This window comes from Gossypium raimondii, chromosome 3, assembly GCF_025698545.1.
Source record: "Gossypium raimondii isolate GPD5lz chromosome 3, ASM2569854v1, whole genome shotgun sequence".
Classification (NCBI taxonomy): Eukaryota; Viridiplantae; Streptophyta; class Magnoliopsida; order Malvales; family Malvaceae; genus Gossypium; species Gossypium raimondii.
In genome coordinates, this window is record NC_068567.1 from 52,242,827 (window position 1) to 52,259,951 (window position 17,125).

Sequence of the window (17,125 nt, forward strand, 5' to 3'; positions counted from 1 at the left end):
TATAAGAATGGGACGGGATTATATAGCATATAAATTATACATGAAACTGATGGGTGGATACAAGGCATTGACCTCAAGGTATCTGCAATGGTTTGCCCTTCTTCCCTAAAATATTCTACAATTAACAGTTCTTTATGATGCCTTTTTTTACAATGAACAGCATTTGAATTAAAGCTGAAGGTATAACAAAAAAGAAAATGAGAAAAGTTGAAACATATGCAAAGCCAGTAGGTCATGGGTTTCCAATTGTGGTCACGAAAGGCACCAGCCTTCTATATTCCCTTCTTCGACCCAGGGCACAGCTATCGAGCACCCGCCCGAGGATCAAACGAGTATTTTGCAAAGCCACTTCTCTAGGTGTTGTACCTGACTCGTTGGGAACTGCTTGTGGAGCTGATGTTGAACCTATCCCGAAACCTGATCCTAAAGCATACTGTAGTGGCCCACTTCGTGCCTTAAATGAGGTCTGGGGAGCTAGCATCTTTTCATCTGTCCCATTTTCAAATGACCCAGACTCGTGCGGGTGTGAACCAGTCAATGAGCTACAGCTCTGCAATAGAGCTTCTAATACACTTAGTGCCTCCCAACACAAAGTGCTCTCCACTAGCTGGGATACAATAGCATACATGTGTGGGCTCTGAGCCGAATCCATGGGAGTGTGCTGGAGCAATGCCTTAAGCATGAGCAATATTACTCGTTGATATTCAACTGGACCTCTCTCCAGTAGCCGTAACAAGTGTCCAAAAGCCAAAGCTGAGTGCTTAGGGAACCATTCATTGCACAACAATGGTGAGACGCAGGCCAGGAGATTATCAATGCTTGTGATCTCACCTCCGGAGTAAGCCATGAACACAGTAGCTAATTCATCCAATGATTCTGCTCGACACCAAATCGCGATGTTGGCAGCAACAGAGCAGGCTTTGTGGTGCTGTTGCTGGAGTGGTGAAGCTGGGCACACCAATGGATCTTTGCTGAGCTGTAAGCAAAGCCAGGGTAGTAATCCTGTAATGTGCATCAGAAGCCTAGTCTCACGATCCCCAAAAATGGAGTCACACGAGTGCACTGTGATACGAGAGAGGACCTCAATGGCTACACCATGACTAACAGTGGACATGAGTCCTTTAAGCACAAGAGGCTGGACTCCTTCAAATGCAGGCAGATTGCCACTGGTTACTGGCAAGTCATAGCCCCTAGATTCCATACGCTGAAGGTCCCCAATATCACCACTATGCTCATCTCGAGGCATGCTGGAAAGGAGGACATTCTCAATTGTTCTGTCCCGGAATGATAGACGGTCAATCACACGTGAGAAAAGCTCCAGAACCTGGCAGTAGACATGAACGAAATCTGTGTGCATCATTGCCACACAACCCCAAAAGAGTTGTGGGTAGAGTATCACCTTTTCTGGCTCCATGTTCTCAACCATCACTTGCAATGTCAGTAAAATTTCCATGATAAAGCCCAGAACAGGAGGTATTGGATTTCCCAAGCATCTATGTAGACAACGAAGGAGTAGCACACATGTATCACTTGTAACACTAGGCCGTAATGCACGATATATCTGGTGAGAACGACAAGCAAGGTGTCTTGACGTGCACTCCATAGCCCATTTGAGTGCCTCAACACCCCAGGTCTCACGAAGATCTCCTTGGAAGAAGATTGCATCAACCATACTCTGAACAAGGGCAGAAAGAAGTGCAGCACTAGGAAGCTCAGTCCTTGTAACTGTAGGGTCCTCATTCTCCCACATCATGCTCCCCCGTTTTGACTGAACATACTTGATCAGACTAACAACCTGTTGCTTGTTCTCTCCATCACTGCTTTCAACCTCATACAGCTCCAAGTGCCGACCTGCAAGTGAGTATAGTAGATTAACAAGTAAATGTTGGCAGTGCTCCAGTACAATATCCTCAGAGCTGTCCATTGAAACAAATGTTACGTGAAAGAGCAGAGGTAAGTGCTCTCGAAAGTCTTCATCATTCTCGTATGCAATTTCTGCCAGTAGAATCAATGCTATATCTGCACGAGTAAGTGAGTGCTGCTGGTGCCCTTGCAAAGCTGACTGAAGTTCTTTAGCATTGACACCATGCATACCAACCGCAGAATGCAAGATATCTTCACCAGAATTTGGTGTGTCAATCAGGTAGTCTCCACTGTCTCGGGAAACATGGCGGCTCCGTAAACTTCCAGTGGAACTTCGAACCCCCATTAAAGGCCCTGACATGTTTACCAAAGCTGGAAGCAACTGACCTGACCTGCCTGCAGTTACAGGAACAATGTTTAATTCTGGGGGCATTGGACTTAGAGGGCCTGAGGCGCTTCGCCCAGTAACACCAGCAGTACGCCAACTCAGGCTTCCACTAGTATTTCTCAATGGACCATCAAGTGAACCCCGGACAAGTAATGGTGACATATGTGGCTGGCTGTCTGCAACAGATGCAATCTGGGCTGCTGCCGGCCCCTGAGAAAATTCCAAAATGAAATTTCCATTGGCATCACCCTTGTTTGCACCTGTCCCAATTGGTTCAATGCTATCTTCCAGCATCCGCTGAGATAGTTGGTAAACTAGGTGATCAATGGTGCGTTGTGGACATATACGTGCTAGATACAGGCTAACTCGCTTGGCAACTGAGAAATATGTGGCAAAAGCACCACTTATTTCAGCAGATGCATTTGAATCAAAATCCTCAATTCCTTTGGTAATCAAGAAATCTAAAACTGGACTAATGTTCCGGGGCTTGCTGGCAATTGTGCTCCAAAGCTTCTCGATTTCATCAGGAAACTGATCTCCATGCCTCCATGTCACGTAATAAAGACTTTTTAATAATCTTTCACTCCAACCAGAGTCCTTAAGTTTCCAAAAGTTCAGGTTTTCGATCCATGGAGCCATACAGGTTAATACCTGATGCTGTGCAATTATATCAACAGCATCAAGTTGTCTCTGCATTATCTCTTCACAGAGGAGTTGGCTCAATTCAGGGTGATCTTTGGCTAATTTGCATGAGAGCTTATACTGAAACTGCTGGTAGGAATCAGGGAGATTACCAACAACAGCAGCTCGATAGCTACCTGAGCCTTCCATGCCATCTTCTGCCCATTCGCGGATAGAGAGCGTCTCAAGCATCTGAAGGGCATCATCACGAATTTGTCTAGATGGGTCCACTACCTTGTAGAGGATCAGGCTCAAGAGCCTCTGAATTTCACATTTTGGTATCTCTTGTCTCATGTAAACCTCAGCCAGTATGCTGAAGTAGCCATCAGCTATAGCAGGATCAGAGTAATAGCACTGAAAATCATAAAGTTAATTAGTTCCGCAAAAAGTGCAATGATTAAATAAAAAAATACAGTCAATGAAAAAGGACATTGCGGCATTCTACAAACCAAAAGAGAAATGTGTAGGAAAAGAAGAAACCCGAAATTTATGTATACCACAGAAGCTGGAATGCAAGGAACCACCACACAGAAAGTTGCAGAAATAGGAAAAGGATTTTAAATTTTTGTTTAAATAATTATTCAACAGAAAAAACTTACCAAACTCCCTACATTTTTTTTTTTTTCGCTTAGAAGATCTGTAAATCTAGCATAGGTATCATCAGACTACAGTATTAGAAGCTTAAAATGGTATTTTACTACTGCAATACTGACAGATCCAACAATCACACATTCACTTCATATTTGTAATGCATTTCTTGTTTGTCAGGATAAAGGTGACGATATCAACATACCTGATCAATGCAAGCAGGAAACAGATCCAAATTTGTAAGAAGAAGATTTTTCAAAGCTAATTTTGCTAAGGCAACACGATGATGCCCACCTTTATGCCTATCATGACCAGCGGCTCCACGCCCTCCTGTGTATTTGGAATAAGACAGGGTTCTCGGGTCAACTGGCGAGTAACCATATGGGGCCTTAGGAGCAGGCTCATTGAATAAACTATTAATCCAAAATATAACCCTGCCACTCATTTTTCTTGCATTGTCATCAAAACAAGGCCCATACAATAGTGAAGCCATTGCAGTCATTGAGGCCCACTGGATTGCCTCAACTTGTTCACTCAATTCTTTGTCAAATGAAATTTTGTCCACAGAATCCTTTGATCTGTGTTGCGAAGTCTTATAACGTTCAACTTCACGTCGATAGTCACTAACACCATCCTGTCCCCATGTACTTCCTAAGTCATCACACCAAGATAGAAGAAGATCAAAAAGTTTCTTCCGGTTTCTAAGATCAAATCGCTCTGATTTTGAATCTACAAATTCAGGTGCCAGAGATCGTAAAACAGAAGCAAGTGCATAGCGTAGTGGTTGTGTTTCTTGAAAACTATCAGCAGATGCTGCTGTAATATATTTAGTTGTGTCTTCAATAAACCTCAGATAATGGCGACGGAATACAGGCTTTCGACCCAAGAATCCTGGCCAAATATTCTCAGCAACATTGCGATAAATATTAGCAATATGGACTCGAAGATCCTCACGGCGTGTCTGTTTTTGACTCTGCATTCGAAGGGATGAGTACAAAAATTTGGAATCAATCTATCTATTCATAAAAGAAGAATGTCTTTTATTTGTGGATTGAATGAAAATAGATTTCAGCTCAAGTTGGATGGCTCTTTACCTTGGAACAGCATCACTTAAATAAAAAACCACAAAGAGGAAAAAGAATGCTCTAGGTAAAATATTAAGAAAGAGGTCCAAATAATAACTAACCTCCATGAAATGAACCAAACAAACAAAAAAAAAAGATGTATGGAAGCAAGTAGACAATAGAAATACCTTCCACTTTGGTTTTCCCTCTGTTTCAGAAGAAAGCTCCTCAACAAAAGATGTGAGTTCACTAAACATTATCTCACAAGATTCCAGGTGTGAGTGCCCAAGAGCCATGGTGGCAGCATGCTAAATCACCAAAAGAAAACAAATCAATTTTACACTCAAGATAGAAATGAGAGCCCTAAAGCAAAGATGCAGTATAATTATCTGAGACTCAGACAACTTCTATCCAAAAGTTCTAATGTTATGCAGGATTATAGGTTCAGGGTATACCCCTTAAAACCATGATGCCCCCCAACCCCCCAAGGTGCCAGCCCCAAGATACACCCAATCCACCAATAGACAACGTAAGTAGAATTTTATTTAGCTTAAGTACCAGTGTAATCAGTTGGACATATATATCAGTCTGTCCATCATCTATGCATATGAGTGCATAATATCAAGTATTTTATTAGGATACATGGAAGTACACGAACATCATTCTCTTTAATCACAAATAATAGGGTTCATCATAATATTCTCATGTTGCCTCCCATTAAGAATAAAAATAAAGCAGCCCTAAGCAATTTGTCATCTACCATAAGAATCAGGAAAAGCGAAAGCATTTATGACACAAGTAATAATATTCAAGGCAGCCAATGAGCAACCATGAAATGGCATTATAAAAACTCCTAGGATTCTTTCAATTTCTTTGTATTCTATTAAGAGTGAAACCAAAACACCTAATTTTGGATAGATCTGACAGCTCAGCTTTTGAAATTGGAAGAAAAGAATTAAATGGAATTCAAAATTACCATCACCCTATCTCCTCTGTGCATCATCAATAATTCTTTTACATATGAAAAACCTACCAAGAAACTCTTTTCATTGTAGCCATTAACATTGATAAATCACAATCCCAGTGAAACAGTCCAAACAATTGAGAGGAGCTAGTGGAACTGTATTACAAGCAAAAGCATACAGATTGCACTAAACCCAATTTCTCATGTTCTAGCAGAAAAAGTGTCTCATGATTAGTGTACTAACATCATATATGCATTAAACTCAAATAAAATAGAATGAACTCATTAACATATACTTACAATGTGTGCTTCTGATCCAGATCTCAGAGAGGGAAAAATAAGATGGTAAAGGTCTCTGGTTGCAGATACACTCCCAGATTCCTTATTATCTGGTGGACATGAACATACAAACATTGCATACATGAGCCACTGATCCAGTTTGTTATCTACATCTTGAGACTGATTAGCTTTTCCACCTAACTCCGCAGGTGTAATATGAGCAAGACGATTTAAAACCTCCAGCCTGCCAAATCGTAACGGGTTAGAAGAGGACCAATGAATTCTTTGCTCTTAAAACTAATTAAACACAAAAATTTTATTTGAAAGCAAATAGTAATTAATAACTTCCTGTTTATTCCATTTGGCATCAAAGAAGAATAAGAGTAAAAGCAATTTCCAACAAAAATCCATGTTCACCGTACTCTACACTAACCATTTATTCTTTGGCAATTTCCTCATTTTCAAAAGCAAATTGCATAAATGCTAAATTACCCATCAAGTATCTAGCTCATTTAACAAACATAAAGCTACCATCAACTAACCACATTGAATCAGCATGTTTATATGCTTAAAGATAAAACAAAGAGAACATCCAATCAATTATATGCAAAACATATATTATAACAAAAAATATTACTTGGCAAAGACATGTAACAATTATTCATAATTATCTTATTGCACGTACTTTGCATCTTGAACTGAGCTTGGGCAAAGTTCAGCTGCATATTTGACGAGCTCACTAAGACACCTTGCCCACCTGTTCTTATCAGGACTCTCAAATATTATAGACTGAAGAGTCACCTCGGGAGGAATTGTATCAGATTCTCGTCTGTAATCAAACAGACGACCAGAGTCCCAGTAACAACTCTGAACTATGTCCTCCTGCAATATTTAGTTTTAAATTCAGAATACATCACATTTCATAGAAAAGTTGAAAAGAATAATTCATATACAGGAAATCATAAGATAAATATAGCCCACCCCATGTTCTTCCAGCACATCAATTATAAATATAGGTTCGGCTTCGTATCTTATGCTATGTTCTGGCTGCTTGGAAAGTGTAAGGTCTCGTATGTCATTCCTTAAGGCTCGTACACAGCGCAATAACTCCAATGCTGTGTGACGAATTTGGCTATCCACGGAGCTAAGGAAGATGAGGCCAACTGCATCTATCTCCGATGCACGAAACTCAATAGCATCCCCTGATTGATGGAAAGAAGACTTCTTGAATCCAATGTTTTGCTGCACCATCTGCTTTGGATCTTGAGCATCTTGTGCCAGTTTATCATCAATAAGACAAGCTCTCCAAAAACGCATAAGTTCTAACAGTCGCCCCAATGATGTTTGAATCAAAAGAGGGAATTCATCAGGTAATCGGAGAATGAAGTTGGCCATTCCTCTCATAGCTGCAAAGCGACGATGAGGAAGGTACCTAACAATCCGATTCAGTACCTGAACTGCTTCCTCACGAACACCAGGATCAATGCTTATCCCATGTTGAGGTATTATTTCAGTTATCTTATCGCTTCGGCCAACTTCTTCAATTAGGTAAGGTATGCACTTCAGCACTGACCGGAACAAATATCCTTGAGACTTTTCTTTGGTTACAGCATCTGGAAAGCATAGAATTCAAATGTCAAGTGCCCTTGCATCCAGATAAGAGGTAAATGGATGTGAAAAGTGAAAACCTAGCATTTATAGCAGCAATAGATCTTCAATAAAGAAGACACTCTACAGATGCTCCGAGTAAAAAATGTAAAATAGAGATATTTCTTTCACAGCAGATGAGTACAATAACAGAATTCACACTTTCGTTTAGAACACAGAATATCTTAATTCTAGTAAAATGTCCCATCGCCAGATTTACAATTGGTTCTCATTCTAATTTCGTCAACATATAGAAGAAGAAATTCTTCCAATTGCAAATACCTGGTAAAGGTTCTAGACTACAGAGAACAGAAGTCACTTAACTGAATCAATTAGCCTTTGATTATTTCAGTCTTAACACGACGTAAAATTGGCCATCTCTAATATCTTCTCATTAGTTATCTTGCCATCTCTACTAGAGAGTTTGAAGAAAAATAACCCCAAAGAGGACCTAGAAGATGAGCAAATGGTACCTTTGACAATAGATTCAAGCTGCCTTAAATCAGCTTGGTTGAGGCAACTGATTTCAGCAAAAACAGTAGCAAAAACACTTAAGGGCATATCTTCATGCCTAATTTTTCCAAAAGAAAACAAAATCCAACTAGTTCAATGTAGTTTCATACGTGATCAAATTACTGCCTTACATTAAACTGAGGCTGTTTTCACAGACAATTCTCACAATTCAAGATTTGTACGTCTTCAGCCCAAGATTAAACAAGTAAATTCATAGAATGACAATAACAGAGCAAGGAATTTTTATGCACACAAGTATTTTTATCTTAAAGTTACTCAGCCATTAAAACATTGGAATACAGGTGCTTGACTGATCCATAAACAAATAATAAGAAAAATACAAAAACTTAAGATTACTGTCCCTTTTCACTTCATCTGATAAGCAGTCAAAATTCAAAGTTAATTTTAGGGTCGGAATTACCTATTGTTGTCCTTGAAGAAGTCAGAAGAGCCAGGCTATATGTCCTATTGCAGGACCTTAATATTGACTCAATTGCAGCCTTTACTTTAGGTATGTAGTGACCAATATCATGACCTGCTCATACAAATAAATAGGATAGTGATTCGCATGAAACATATGACAATTATTTGCATTTTAAACCAGTTATCAATTACCTTTAAATATTTCCAAGCCAACACGCTCACTTGAAGGAGACATAACAATGGCAAGCAAAGCACGCAAACCAATAACTTTTGCTTCACTTGGGCTATCTTGCTTCAGCAATTCTAAGATCATATGGTTCATGGCAAAATCAAGGTTATGTTCTGCTATAGTCACACAGAATTCTACCAGTTTATCATGCTGTACATCTTGAGTTAGCATTCCTTTCCTCAAAACTGTTAAGAGTTGGGAAGTAACACTATCAAGGTAATCCCATATACGATTTGGGGGTTGGTTAGCTGCATGAACACTCAAATAGAATCTCAAAACTCTATGAAGACAGTCTAAAGCCATGAAACGATGATTCTTGTCCTGCATAAATAGCACCAGATGCTTTGTTATAAGTTGAAATGGAACTTGTAAATATGATCAGAGGTCAGGGCCCACAGAAAAGCCAGGGGGTAAAAGCTTAAGAGGACTTGTCAAAGTCAACCAGGTGACCATATGTGTGATATGTCCATTACCCAGGGCCCCAACTATATATGTAAGGAAACATACTCGAAGAAGCTTGTAGAGTTGCTCCATGTGAGAGCTTAAGTTGCCCTGGAATATTTGTGGATCACCAAGACAGAGAAGAAGAGTCACCAAAGGATAACCAACCTAATACAGAGAATTTTTATGTGAGAGAGAAGATAAATTTGATTTAGAGAAACATGCAAGAAAACTGAAGACAGTGTTTGATTGTCATGTCCACTAAAAACTTGAAAAATATAAAGGATATTATCATCCTAGGAACAGGATGGCAATATTATCATGTACCATCTGTGTTCAAACTTCAGTGATCAAGAAAAATCATTCGAAAATATAAGGAAGAGTACTATTAAAATAGAAATGTCACATTCTAAACTAAATATGGACAAGCATGAATTGAAACTAGGTTCATGAAAAACAAAAATAAATCATAAGTAAAAAAAAATAAAGGAAGAAAAGTTGTTATGGCATCTAGGCATGCTAATGAACAGAAACTGTCGCGATCCAATATGCAGTAACTAAAATTTGATAGGATAATCATGTATCCTGAATGATTTCGTTTCACTCGTACTCTCAAACCTCCAGTTCTAACAGTCAAATACATTAACCAATGGTTCATATCATCAAACATCTAATCAACTCTTAGATAAAAATGTCAATAAGAAGCATGAGATGAGACCAAGCTTAATGAGAAAAAAATTATAGGTCTCTATCATTTTCATTTTCCATTTGACAAAGTAACAGATTGCGAGAACCTATTGACTTGTTTCACATACTTGTAAAATTCTTTCTGCTCAAATGAAATAAAAAGAAATATACATGTAGTCAACCCAATTGAGAGGCTTAGTGAACTTTACTCTTTCACTTTAGCCAAGCATTGAAATTTAAAAATAACTAATTTTATACTTTCATTGTCTACCATGAACTTTGTGGGGAAAGGAGTAAGAGTATCTTTCAAATGAAATAAAAGCTACTCCGCCCCAATTAACTTGTCAAATTTTGACTTTTGACTTATTATTTTACATTTATTAGTGTTGATAAAAATTTGAAAAAAAAAATATTTTTAACAAACTTCAAATGAAGTAGTTTTTCTTATATTTTTTATAAAATTTAATTCATTAAAATAGAGGTCAAAGTTTAAAATATTTGACAGAAAGTCAATTGTGACAATTTAGTTGAGACAAAAGGAGAATGTGACTGCTCTTTACATTAGCAACTCAGGAAAAAAACCTTAGGTTTTCTCTTCCTTTGGAAATTCATTCACGAGTTTCCTTCTAAACTTTTTTACTGCCTAATAAAGAAGAAAATCCTAAGATCTATCAATAATAAAGTGGAATCAAAACAAAGTTTAACACTGTAATATCTCTTTTACTAAATAACAATTTCGATTTTATATCAAGAGAAGAATTTAACTTTTGCCATTGTAAGCCCTACAGGCATTTGATTAAAGATTAGTCAGTTGTCCTGTTCAGAATTTTGAACAATAATAAATAATATATATTTATTATGTAGTGAGTGTTCCTTTTTCTCTGCCATGTAGTAAAATTACAGGCAGACCTCCATGCTTTCATTTCAAACACACTCAAAAAATTTGAAATTCCTAGGAGTAGATAATGATGCTCTTACAGCAATATGTTTGCTCTGTTTGTCCATCCAATGCAGGAGATTCTCTCTGATTTGCCCAACAGCTTCATACCACAGAGTGAGTGCTGGCTCTACACCAGTTGGAGGCCATTGATTCTTCCCACTATCTGCAAGTGGTGCTAGGATGCTTGAAAGCATGTTGCATAGTGCATGGTAAAGCTCACTTTTCCGTTTATGTGGAGCACGGGTAAGAGGGTTTGCTTTGGCCACAAAAGAGGCCGATGCATTCAATCCTCCCTCAGTCTTAACCTGGCAACAAACTAGTGTCATACACTGGCCCTCATGACATCTGTTTCTTCAAGGGAAAAATGCATAAAAACATATCATTTCCATACCCCTAGTTTCAGGTAGCGCATCCCATTTATAATACTAAGGGTCTCACTTCTGGCAACACTACTGTCTATCCGACGAGTATTCAATTCCATGAAAAAGCGCTCAGTTACAGAACTAAATCTGTGAAAGAAAAAGAAAGAGAATGAATATGCATATACATATGACTAGAATAAACCATAACTTGGGAGACATGTCAAAGAGCATTTATACCTACTTATAACCAAATTTTCAGCCCCAACTTAGATCTTTAAGAAGCCAACAAATAAATGCATCTAGAACCCATAATCTATTAAAAAAACAATTCTCTTTTGAAGGGACCAAGGACTAGTGGCACTGAAAGCTCTTAAAATGTTTTCTCTGATTCTTTTTGTTTTCTTTTGCCAGAGATAAAACACACCCTTCACTAAAACAAAAACTAATACAGTAATACTCATGTGGAACTTTTTATAACTAATACTCACACACTCTAAATCTCCCATACTTAAAATGGTTTTTAGATGTAGTAAATCCATCATAAGGGAAAGGAGAGGGTGAGAGCACAATAGCACACAAGAATGCAGAAAGGCGCTAAAAATAAGGGGAACGATATGAGGCACAAAAGGAATTTGTGGAATGATTCAGAAATTGAAAATTTGTTTGAGAAAGGACACCTAAGAACCATGAAAAATTAAATGTCCTTACTATTGTGCTTTGTTCGCAATGAATTGCTTTATAGATTTTCACTATACCAACATAACTTCTCAAATGATATCATTAGCATAGTGCTTCGGAAATAAATGAGAACAATATCATCAATAAGGCCCCAGGAAAAGAAAATAACACCATCTTTCAAAGACTATAAAAAATACCAATAGCATTCTTCAAAATCTAGCAATAGTTTATAAGCGCACAAACGTTGATCTCTTTATTTCTCAAACTAAACCATTAAAATATTATACATATTATTTCCCTCACTAGCATGAATGATATCTGGATTCAATGTTGTAACACTTAATGAAATGCGGTGACATAAACAGAAGGAAAATGATGCATCTCCACCATTACCATGAGGAGAAAGAAAGTAACGAGTTAGCTGTGGCATTGATTTAATGATAAGAAAGATTGAGAAACCATGAATGATGCCCAACTCAGTTATTCACTGTTGTACGGGTTACATCAAAATAAAAATAGGTTGATACGAGAAAGATTAACGTCTAGGAAAAGAAGAATGAAAAAGAAACAAGGAAAAGATGTTCAACTCAGTTTATTTGCCATATAATTCCCCAGCTAGGTGAAAACCATATGTTACTTCCATGCATAGGATTCCCGAGAAAAGTAACAGCTAACCAAAATGGCTCACCAAGAAACACTTCCCTTCATCAACTACTATTACCTTTCCCTTTTAGTACATGAAAGACGTATTGGACCTAGGACTACATGATAGAAGGTGGTTAACTCCCATCCCATTATCTTAAAACCCACACCCAATATTCTCAAATTTGAGACCTCCAAGATAAATTTCAAGATCTTTCACAAAAAAGAGGAAAAAACTCTCAAGGCTTAGCCACAAGGATTACCCGTTGTAACATTATCAGTACCATTTTCTGGTTTACAGATTGTCAAAATCTAAATCCTATGCTTTCAACCAATGGAAAGGGGGAAACATCATCATATGAACTGCTGTTTAAAATATCCTATCTTAAAGTAAAAAATTCAGAAACCATTATAGCAAGTATAAAATCACCAACTTTTCTGTCAAAATTTTAATGTCACCAGATAACGACACAGGCACACAGCTACCTGATCCGAGATAAGGCACCCAGGAGTTGAGCAACTAAGTCAAGGAGAAGACCCCGCAAATCAACTAGTGAGGGATACTCGACCTGGCTAACAACCCTGCAATACGAATTTATTGACTTCAACCCAGTCATCCAGCATATGTAAATTGTTCAGCAAAAAAACTATCAACCACTTTGGTATCATATATATCAACTACTATGCTAAGACTCAAAATTCAGTCCATCATTTTTCAAGGGCCAAGCAGTGATATTTGATGTATTTATATATAATATTAAAACTTGATATAAGCCAGTCCAGACTCATCCTTAGCAGCCTTACCTGTCAGCATTAATTAGCCAATCGAAAACAAAATTTTCAAGACCAGACCAAAGCTTCTCTGAAATGAAAGCATACCTCGTCATTCAGTTGTGAGAAAAACAAGTAAAATTGAATAAAGTAAAAAACAGGGAAATGAACAAACCAGTAAGTCCCTCTTGTGGACAGCACTCGACAAAGCGGATACAAGCTGAGCAAAAAATGCACTCGACAGCAAGCTGCTCACCAAGGAAAGACACCATTCAACTCATAGTGAATTAAGCAAAAAAGAAAAAAGAAAAAAAAGAGCATCATCAAATTCAGAAAAACTAAGGCAAATATCATTTCAGAGTGGTTTCTGTCTAACACTTATTTTCATTGTCATTTTTTAACTACTTTCCTTTTTCCAGGGGGAGGGGGTGGAAGGGAGTACAATCTTCACAAGCCATTGAATGTAATAAAATCTATAAGCTATTACTGCATACAAACCTTTCTTTGGAATGTAGATGCATCATTTGCGCCCTTTGGGGATTCACTGCAAGCAAGATCCCAAAGCAAAAGTAAGCAAATGAAATCTTACAATTGCAAAACAATTAGACTCGACGACTCTGTGCCTTCATAGAGTGGCATTAACTTCTCACCAGTTAAGAGAAAACCAGAGATGATTGATTAAGGATTTTTAACTACAGTTTTTCATAACAAACAACCAACCAGGATATAACCCTGATAATGAGCCCGGTTTGTTGTTTGAAATTTGATGTGATAGAAACAGTTTGAGGAGATAGAAAACTGGTAGTGTATATTAGTAGCATCTTTGCACATCAAAGAAATTATAGAAGCACGACCAATAGAAACTTCCATCTTATCAGACTTTTTAGGGCTATCAAGATACCTTCTCAACCTCTACTGTTCTCCCTTCATTATCATCAAACTAAAGTGGCTAAAAATAATGTAGGAGACAGATATTTTCAAGACATGATTGAGAACTAAAGAGCATTTGGAGATGAATGTTTGTATTAAGGGAAAAGAAATGGTAAAGAAGCAAATGATACAACCTTTCTCGCCATCTTAGAAGAGCTTCTAGAAGAGGAACAGGTGTGTGTCGTGCAACCATAGCCAAGGAATCTAGCACCTGCTCATAGGCAGGGTCAGATGGTCGAAGATACTGTCCATCCTGCACATACAACAGGAAAGAACATAAAATGGGATAGACATCGATCCAGAAGGACAAAATCACCATTCATTAGTTAAAAGAAGGTAATCAAGTTTATACTTTGGTAATATGTTACTACTAAAGTTTCCAAACAAACAAAACAAGAGGCAGCCTCCCACACCAACTTTCCAACTCTTGCTCCCCATCATATGTTTAAGTAGAGCTGTCAAAAGTTGACTTGAAAATAAACATCAAATCTGTTCAAACCCAAACCAGGTAGAAACTGATTTGACCAAAGAAGTCAACAACCCAGCATTGAAATTGAACTTGTTTGACTTTAGAACCAAACAATTTGGACCTGAAGCAACTTGAACCTGAGGTAACCCAAGCCAAAGCCAACCAAACCAGCCCAATTGATAATTCTATGTTTAAGCAAACTGCTAATCTTTCTAAATGGAAAAAGGATAACCTTTCTATATCATCCTTATCTCCTTGACTTATCTTTATTACACCAAGAACCTAAGTCCTAATAGAATATTGCTTTCTTGAATGGCAAGGCAACAAACCATTACTAAAGATGAATGATCAATGGATTAAATAAAGAATAGAGATGAATACAAAAACAAAAAGATGTGAGCCTCTAATCTTTTAAAACCAAATTAAAGTGATTCAGAAATAATCTATGTTTCTAACAGTGAGATGTTCAATCACCAAATGCTCGTTAAAGGTCAACACATAAGGAGAATATCTAAAAACCCTGAGAAGCAAACTCGAACAGTCTCTTCTACAAAACCATGGTTGTCATAACCTTAGCAAAGTTTAGGCAGTCGCCAAGTCTCTCTCTCTCTCTCTCTGATTTTTTTTACAACCCCCACTTAGGGCAAAATAGCTGGCTGCTGACATGTCAGCAAATTCCCTAACTTCATCAAACCACCAAGTATAGTCTAAACTCGCTTAAGCAAAACCAATTAGCATCAGATTTTATTCATTAACAAAGAGCAGCTCCTGATCAAACTCATTCTAAGTGCTAAAGTATGCTATCAGATGAAGAACTCATTGATATCCAGTACACTATTTACAAACCAAAATCTAAAGATGTTTACAAATTTTCAACTTATAAACAAACTGCATTTCTCTTAGACCTCCTTTAATATTCAAATCCATAGAAGGTATGACACTAAATGCTACCTCACTAACATTTTTAGCATAAAAGGGCTTTCGGAATAAGAACAGAAAAACATCATAATTTAGAAGTTGAAACAAGAAAAAAAGGCACACACCTTTCCAACACATGAAATCATGATTACTATAACATTCAAGAAAATTAAACATTATGCCACTGAATGATTTAATAGGAGAACGAGCGAAGAAAACCTGAGCCTGAGCTGTTTCGATTCGGCGACGAGCTAGAGGAAGAAACCGCTGCAGCAACGCATCTACAATCAACTTGGCAGCACTTCCTGCCTTCATTTTGTCTCGCATCCGTTTTCAACCTACAAATTCTCGAAACAGCAAAACAAATTAGGGTTCAAAAAAGGATTACTACTAGAAATCATAGATTCCACGAGCAAAATCATATGGAAAATTGAGGGATCAACATGAACAGAAGAAGTGGAAGTAATACCTGGAATTAGGGTTTTAATTAATAATAAGACATTGTAGTTTCCAGAGACAGAGATAGAACTCAGAGAGAATCGAGGGTCGCTCTTTATTTGGCTGATCGTGATCGACGAAGATTTAACACTTTGAGGAGACTAATTATAGATTTTGGGGGATTTTTTTCAGGTTAATAACATCGTTAATTCGTTATTAAGGAAAATTCCAAATTTCTTAAATACAGTACTAGTTTTGTTTTCATTTTTCCCCCGTTTGATATAATTTTGGTAATTTTCATTTTTCCTCCTCTAATATTGTAGGATGAAAATCAAAATTTTGAGTAGTGAATCACTAAGCACTAGTGGGTTTTCGAATAGCTTGGATCCAAAATTAATTTGTATGGTTTCTAATTTTAGTTTCACATCGTTATAAAAAATAAATTTAAAATGTTAATTTAAATAATTTAATATGATTTCACACAAAATACGTCTTAAAATAAAAAAATTATATTAAATTGTGAGCAAAAGAATTTAAACACCTAAATACATCCGATTAAGAATATTAAATGTACTATAATTGTTTATTATAGTGTTGTCATCAATCTTGGTTTCGAGTTAACTTATGACACCAACTCAATTAATAATATTATTAGTACTAAAAATTTTATTGCAGATGTATGCGTGTAGAAACAATATATTTAAAACATAAGTGTACGTTTAAAATAACATAAAATAAAAAAATTATATACTTTGAAGCTAAAATAACATACAATAAAAAAATTGTATACTTTGAAACTAATAACAATAACATATATATAATATATACGGATTGAAATATGCAATGTAAAAAAAAAAACCTTTTGTGAAATAATACTAAAATACACAAAACAATAAAGATAAAAAGCATTGGTTATATTGCAAAAATAGCTTTTATGTTCAAATTTATTATTTGAAATCTTTAATTGATGTTATTAAAATGTAAAAAATAAAAAGTATCATTGTAATAATATAACTTATTTCAAACGTGTAAGGGTGGTTTAGTAATTTCTCTAATTGAGTCAATGTCTAACTAACTCGTGACACCAACTCAATTAATGATTCAAATGATAATAAGTATAGTTATACAATTGATTAAGGTAATAAAGTGTGCATAATAAAATTAAAATATGTAAAATATTTTTAAGATAAAGCTTTTAGTTGAGTAATAA

The 17,125-nt window shown here is 36.7% G+C and overlaps 1 protein-coding gene across 1 annotated transcript; it reads right to left on the minus strand.

Moving 5' to 3' along the window:
• On the minus strand, positions 1–16,175 carry LOC105794650 (cell polarity protein mor2). Its single transcript, XM_012623926.2, has 18 exons — positions 15,947–16,175; positions 15,697–15,815; positions 14,225–14,343; positions 13,659–13,704; positions 13,336–13,408; positions 13,194–13,251; positions 12,876–12,971; positions 11,099–11,216; positions 10,746–11,012; positions 9,147–9,248; positions 8,603–8,960; positions 8,409–8,522; positions 6,809–7,440; positions 6,513–6,709; positions 5,849–6,071; positions 4,773–4,892; positions 3,726–4,493; positions 1–3,286 (listed from the first exon to the last, which is right to left on the minus strand). The coding sequence occupies exons 2-18, from the start codon at positions 15,802–15,804 to the stop codon at positions 233–235; spliced, it is 6,453 nt and encodes a 2,150-aa protein (XP_012479380.1). The 5' UTR covers positions 15,805–15,815; positions 15,947–16,175; the 3' UTR covers positions 1–232.
• Positions 16,176–17,125: the final 950 nt, after the last annotated feature.